This window comes from Trachurus japonicus, chromosome 22, assembly GCF_045865225.1.
Source record: "Trachurus japonicus isolate A0001 chromosome 22, Traja_1.0".
Classification (NCBI taxonomy): domain Eukaryota; kingdom Metazoa; phylum Chordata; class Actinopteri; order Carangiformes; family Carangidae; genus Trachurus; species Trachurus japonicus.
Window position 1 is genome coordinate 17,759,762 of NC_140928.1, and position 7,055 is coordinate 17,766,816.

A 7,055-nucleotide genomic window follows, 5' to 3' on the forward strand; every position below is an offset into this window, starting at 1 on the left:
ATCCGTTTCAGTGAGCGTTTCCAGCCTTTTCTCCTCGTGATTCCTAGACTTTCTGAGCTTTCCACCCAGTTTTGTTTGACTACGAGTTTAGCCTAGCGATTGTGATACCTCTGCCTGTGAATTGACTGATCTGATCAAACACTCTATATAAGTGATTGCTGTCGGAAGATATAACTATTTAAGACTTAATTATTAATTTAACACAAACATTCCGCTTACTTCTGTTTTAAAGGGATAGTAGCATTTTTTTTTAAAGTGGGGTTGTATGATCTACAAATAGCCCCTAAGTACTTTAATTGCAGTAGAAGACTCTCTGCACTCCTCCCGTTAGCAATGCCAGCCCATAATAGCCCTGCCCAGAGATTTACAACATACATTGTTGTGAATGGACTCAAAGAAGCGGCTATTTTCGCGGCCTAAAAGAGGTTTTACGTGAAAAAAAATACACAGTTCCATTGTTCACTATAATATAATTTTTTCCACAACACAACAAATGTTGTAAATCTCTGGGCAGGGCTATGGGCTGGCGTTGCTAACGGGAGGAGTGTAGAGAGTCTTCTACTGCAATTAAAGTACTTAGGGGCTATTTGTAGATCATACAACCCCACTTTAAAAAAACTGCTACTATCCCTTTAAGCGTTAATGTACTTAAATAAGCTCATTAAAGTAATTACCTTTGATCACTATGATCAAATACAATTACTGACATTTTTTAAAAATCCAAACAGATATATCACTCAACACAATAAAACCCATAATTTACATTAGCACATGACCCCACATAAATGGGTCATGGCACAGAAATTAATCACAGCCACACAGGATATGGGTGACGGAAAAACCTTTATAAAACATGTTAACATGTAACAATTTCAACCTGTACTTTGTACTTTCTGTACCATTATTGCTGAGGCCCTGTTGTAAATTAAGACTTGCTGACCAAGGTACAGCACTAGGCCAGTTTTCTATCACATTGTCATGATTTTCAAATCTTGGGTATGACTGCCCTCTTGTGGAAAACAAGGTAAGTGCATCCCCAGATATAAAAGTAGGTGTCTGAAACTGTGATACGTTTGTCTCATATGATGGCGGTCAGAAAAGGATTCTTAGCAAAGTTTTTATTGTCATTAGAAAGTAAAGAGATAAAAACTACAATTTATTTACAAAAACAATGAGTTGAAGTGAGAACCATTACCCTGAAAGACAGGATGAGTGACTGTGTGTTTTAAAGAAAACCAAGGAAGGAATGTTGAACTCAAACAAGACATGGAAGTAAATCACAAAATATTTGCGGGAGGGTGTAAAATAGTGGTGGGGTGCACCGTGAACATCCTGCAGGCAGAAGACGCAACCAATTATCATCGGTCTTATTACAGCATTGATAAATTCACTAATCTGAACTCGGTTTCTCAGTGCTTTCTACAGTGTTCTTAGGAAACTTGAGGTAAAATACAGTGATGGCTCAATACTTTTGATTTAGCATGCAGCAGTAAAGGAGTGTAAAGTGGAGGTGAAGCCAGGGGCTGCTAACAGTTCACACTACTGAACCTCCATACAAAAGAAACTGTCATTATAGGTGACCAAAGTCCTTTAATCTGAATCATTCGGGAATAAACAATGCCAGCATTAAGGAAAGAAAAATTAAGCCCTGCACTGATTTGTTCACAGACAGCAGATACGTATGTTCTTTCACATTTTCCACAACTAAATGAAGGCTGTGTGTTTAAATCCAACCTCAAAGTTGTGACACCGAGCACAGATGAAGAGGAGTCAGGTCCCATTAAATCCAAACTGCTAAACAAAGACACGCAGGAGGAGAAGTTCCTCTCATTAACGATCTGTGACTTATACAAAAGGGAGGAGGGGAGCCCCCCCAACCAGGGGCTCTGATGTTCCACGGGTACATGACAGTAGCAGAGTAAAAATGCTGTCCAGTCCTGATGGATCCAGGAACCGCAGATGGCAGCCAGACGTCTTCAGTTCTGTGTCACTGGTCCTTTATGCTCAGCACTGGGTCCACCAGCTTGTTATGAACATGCATTAAGCCTAAAATGGAAAAAAAATAGATGCAGAAAAAGGAGAACAGAAGAGCAGTAGAAATTGGTTGACATTTTGAGACAGAAGAGACTTGTAGTTACATTGACAGGTATTGTGTATGTTTTGACTGGTGTAAAAAAAAAACACCCACATATTCAGTAGAAAACAATTGTCCAGTAAATTGAAAACCTGCCAGTCACATTGTCCAGTGGGGTCCTGTCTGATGTGGTAGACACCAGCCTCTATTGAGCTTGTGTTTAGGGCCTGTTACTGTGTGGCCATGATCAGTGTATGTATATGTGATTTTTCATTTCATTTTTCATTTCATTTCTCCTTTATTTATTCAGGGAAGGTCAATTGAGAGCGAGCTCTCTTTTTCAATGACGCCCTGATTACAAAAACACAATTATACAGTAACAAGGTCATGATTCACAATTACATACAGGTTGTAAAACATTCGATAATATGTTTTTAAAACTATCTAAGGAAATAAGATGATCCAGTTTCAGACAGTTTTGTAGGTTATTCCACTTTTGGGGGGCATAAAACTGAAAGGCAGTCTTCCCCAATTCTGTCCTGATACTGGGAATTTGTAAAACCAAGGTGTCCTGTGAACGAGTGTGTAAGTTACAGATTCTAAGTGAGATTAAGCTAGTGAGATAAACAGGTAAAATTTCAAGTAAGATGATGGTACCTTTGAAGTATTTGACAGTTTTGACTCGAAGCTCCAGCGTGGCATCCTCATCACAGACAAAGATGGTGCGTGGGTGCTGCTGGAAGGCTGACACGGTCCACATGTGGTTCACTCCCTCCTCTATGGCTTTATAGAGAGCAAAGGCTTTGTGGGCTCCGGTGATCAGAATCATCACCTGGTCAGAAGACAAGAGACTCTACGTTTATGTTTTGAACCGAGGGGACCATCCAGCTTGTAATCAGCACACATTTAAATAGCCAGCATCAGTGATGGTTTGTATTCCTGAGCTCACTACAGAACCAGGTGTCCATCTGATGGCCTAGACACCATGGCTAGCCTGGTACCTGTTTTTCAGTTTTCTTCCTCATGTTCAGATATTTCCTCAGAATCTTTTTAATGACATTATGAGTGGTAAACAATGATATCCCGATTAACAAAGAAAAAGGCTCACGCGCATCCAAAGTGTAGCCAGGTGCTGAGTCCAGGGAGGTAAGTGACAAAAAGAAGGGGACTCGCCACACTGTATGCTCCCAAAGTCTACAATATATTATTTTATTAACTTCAGTTGAGATATCATCATAGATTTATTACTCATTGGTCGAACTAATGCTGTAATGTGTATTTTGCTTAACTTTTGTTTTGTATATACCATTTTCCTTATTTCTTAGGGAATATGTGTGTTTTTTTGTGATAAAATGAGTTACTCTTGCTGTCCTCATATTTATAATTTTTTGTACCGTATATTTTTTCACACTCATCTAAAATGGTCGACCTGTGTCTTTGATATATGCCATGCCAATTGATATTTATAGATCTTGTTTTTGCTGTGGATTTCTCATGACCTTGTTGTCACTAACTGTCACCCCCCGGTGTTACTGACTTCCTGTGATCCTGTGAATCTACTTAAAGAACACCTGAAAGCAAATGCCCTAACTGACCTGATGAAGAGCATAACTTTTTGTTGAAACAATGCAATTCCCCAATTTTTTCATATTTCCCTTCAAGCCAAAAACAAACTAACATTATGCTTCAACTGCAGGACTATTTGCCAGTGTACTCTTTCAGAAAGTGGGGAGCTTATAGACTTAGCCTGCTCTGTTACCAAGTAACCTCATTCATTGAGACATTACACCACATGTTTTATTTTAGTATTACACTACTTTCCCAGTCTTTTTTTTGCCACTGTCCCATCTTTTTGAAATGTGTGGCTGGCATTTAATGTAAAAAATATAATTATCACAATATTCACAAAACAATGGTGCTTATTTGATTTAAGTCTTGGGGTCATTTATAATTAAACAGAGTTTTGTCTTACAAATCATTATTCTGTTTCAATTTATGTTTTACACAGCATCCCAAAACTGGGACCAATGGTAAAAAATATTGTGAAGAATCTTAAAGGTATAGTTCAGTTTTTTTGAAGTGGGGTTGTATGAGCTACAAATTCCCATTAAGTACACTAGATGCAGTAGAAAGGTCTATTTTTACTTTAGATTGTACTCTTGAATTGGTGTATTATTTTGAGATGGGACTTCTCATAGGCAGTGAAAATACGCGGATTAATCATCACAGTGTATCGCCTGTGTCTCGGTGCAGCGTGATGGGATTTTGTAGCTCATACAACCCCACTTCAAAAAAGCTGAACTATCCCTTTAAAACAATCACAACTTGGTGGCCAATAAATAAAGTGCTTTTGAGTCTAACCTCCTTGGAGTCCATAACGGTTCCTACACCAACAGTGAGAGCCATGGTGGGAACCTTGGAGAGGTCGTTACCAAAGAAACGAGCGTTGGCCACGATGGTGTCCTTGGCCAGGGTTTTCACTCTGGTCCTGGAAACCAGACTGGACCCTGGTTCATTGAACGCAATGTGACCATCAGGACCGATACCTACAGCAAGCAGACAGACAAGAGATGAAGTGGCCCAGGGCCGTTGCTGGGAATTCTGGGCCCCCTTAGAGAATACTAAAGTGGGCCCCTCCCCCTAACTTTTCCAGTTTTCTTTTCTTAGACTACGTATGTATTATCATTTATTATTTTGCCTACTTTGTTTTGATGCTAATGCAGCATTACACTGCAAAAGCTCAAGTATCTTAGCAAGAATATTTATCTTATTTCTAGTCAAAACAAATCTCATTATACTTAAAATAAGACACATCATATTAAAAGTAGCTTGTGTTTAGACACTTTTTACTCCTTTCAAGCATATTTTCACTTGGAATAAGTAGAAAAAATCTGATAGTGGAGCAAGTTTTTCTTCCTTATTACAAACACAAAAAAACTTGCTTTCACTGGCAGATTTTTCTACTTATTTCAAGTGAAAATTTGTTTGAAACAAGTGAAAATGATCTAAAAAAAAAGTTACATTTTAGGTTATGAGTCTTATTTTAAGTGGAAAGAGATTAGTTTTGACTTGAAATGAGACATTTGGACAAGAAATAAGACAAATATTCTTAGAAAGATGTTGAGTTTTTACACTGTACTATGAGTATTAGTCAGGGTCTTATGCAGAATAATTCAGTCATACAAAGATTAGACTACTGGGGTTTTTTATGGGCCCCACATCTACAACATACAGTTCAACCCATGAAATGGTACAGCAGAACAGAAATCATGTGTCTGACCTCCAACAAACAACTCGATCCCTCCGGCCTCTGCGATCTTCTGTTCAAAGACCTGACACTCTGCCTCCAGGTTGTCTGCGTTTCCATCCAGGATGTGAGCGTTGGTTGGATCGATGTCAATGTGCTTGAAGAAATTGTTCCACATGTAGGAGTGGTAGCTTTCTGGATGAGCACGTGGTAGACCTGCACAACAAGAGGACACCTGATTTACCCGAAAGCTGCAGAGCCATGAATCCAAAGAAGAGAAGAAACCCTACTGAAGAGAGAATATTCTTTCTCCTCTGGACAAATTATTCTTTTATTTTACATTTCTAAAATCTATTATAGTCTGTATTTGTGTAGTTTACTACTAGAAATGTGTAGGAATTTATAGACATTACAATATTATATATATTACTGGTTCTGCTATTGCCTTTTTCTCCTAAAACATTACAAAGAGGTAGGAGGTAAAGGTAAAACAACAACTTGTAATAATATGGTCTATGGAGAGCTTGGGAGGTACCAACTTTGTGTTGCAGTTAAAAAAAAGAATTATTGGTTATTGGGTGAGACTGGTAGAAGGTAAAGAAAGTAAATTGAATAAAATAATGTACAACTGTCTATTTAACCTGTATAACTCAGGTGTATTTGTGTCACCATGGATTTTGCAGGTTAAGCAGATATTGGATAACTGCGGTTTGTCGTACCCTTGGCACTCTCAAAAATGTATTAACACTTTTGAATTTATAAAAAATTGAAAAATGTATTGGTAATTATGACTAATTTGATTGTGATTTATTATTTCTGACTTTCTGGTTGCCAATAAAAAGATTTAAAGCAAAAAAAAAAAAAGTATTACGTAACACTGACTGGCCGAAGCTAACTGTTGTGCAGAGACTGAAAGATCAGTTCTCGCAAATATGGAAAATTTAACTTGGTAGCATGACGTCATGTGACATTTATAGGCAAGGCAAGGCAATTGTATTTGTATAGCCCGTTTTTACAAACAGTTTGTCTCAAAGGGGTTAAACAAGAGCTTTAATTAGGAAAGTACCTCTTGTGTCCAAATTCATAGTATAAACAGGCCATCTGCAATTTTAGAGTGAATATCAGAACACCAAAAGTCATTGGAAGGTGTAAAGGCCTACATAGAATCAGAGATTTTGTAACCTTTGTGACAATAACTGTCTTGGCGATGACTTTCATATATTTGAGTGCAAGAAGTATCAGTGTTTCCCATACATTCATTTATTTGTGGCGGGCCTCCTTGATTACTGATATTGTCTAATGTTTGTGCGCTCCATACCATGCACTTGGTTGTGAGTTAAATAGAAAGTGAAGTGAAGTGAAGAAACTCACCAACATACTCATCCATATTGAAGGTTTTCACATATTTGAATGAAATGTCTCCATTTCTGTAGTATTCTATAAGCTTCTTGTAACAGCCGAAAGGAGTGCTCCCTGAAAGAAATAAGTCATGTTAACACATCAACACCGAAAGATCTGTGTGTGTGTGTGTGTGTGTGTGTGTGTGAGAGTGAGTGGTGCTCACCTGTGGGTAAGCCCAGAGTGAAGTATCTCTCAGACGAAGGCCTGAACTGAATGATTCTGTTCCGGATGTATTTGGCTGCCCACTCGCTGGCCAGGTCATAGTCGTCCAGGATAACCAACCTCATTGTGTTGGCTCTCTAGCCTACTGACAACAGAACAACCTCAAAACAC

At 38.4% G+C, this 7,055-nt stretch overlaps 1 protein-coding gene across 2 annotated transcripts; it reads right to left on the reverse strand.

The window, feature by feature from the left end:
* Positions 1-1,097: 1,097 nt before the first annotated feature.
* Positions 1,098-7,055, reverse strand: LOC146963872 (glucosamine-6-phosphate deaminase 2). 2 transcript variants are annotated; one of them, XR_015034738.1, is made up of 7 exons: positions 6,886-7,055; positions 6,693-6,794; positions 5,355-5,537; positions 4,436-4,620; positions 2,732-2,906; positions 1,402-2,046; positions 1,098-1,366 (listed from the first exon to the last, which is right to left on the reverse strand). XR_015034738.1 is itself a non-coding variant. In XM_085767565.1 (6 exons), the coding sequence occupies exons 1-6, from the start codon at positions 7,007-7,009 to the stop codon at positions 1,988-1,990; spliced, it is 828 nt and encodes a 275-aa protein (XP_085623691.1). In that variant the 5' UTR covers positions 7,010-7,055; the 3' UTR covers positions 1,098-1,987. The 2 variants fall into 2 exon arrangements, 1 of the variants encoding a protein (XP_085623691.1); XM_085767565.1 differs by having other exon boundaries at positions 1,098-2,046.

What these genes read in the sequence shown, in the direction of transcription:
- LOC146963872 (XM_085767565.1), bottom strand. Translation starts at nt 7,009, where the DNA reads ATGAGGTTGGTTATCCTGGACGACTATGACCTGGCCAGCGAGTGGGCA. An exon ending in CACTCTGGGCTTACCCACAG is followed by an intron (nt 6,795 to 6,885) that starts GTGAGCACCACT and finishes TATTTCTTTCAG; the next exon opens with GGAGCACTCCTTTCGGCTGT. An exon ending in AACTGTCAAATACTTCAAAG is followed by an intron (nt 2,047 to 2,731) that starts GTACCATCATCT and finishes TTTCCATTTTAG; the next exon opens with GCTTAATGCATGTTCATAAC.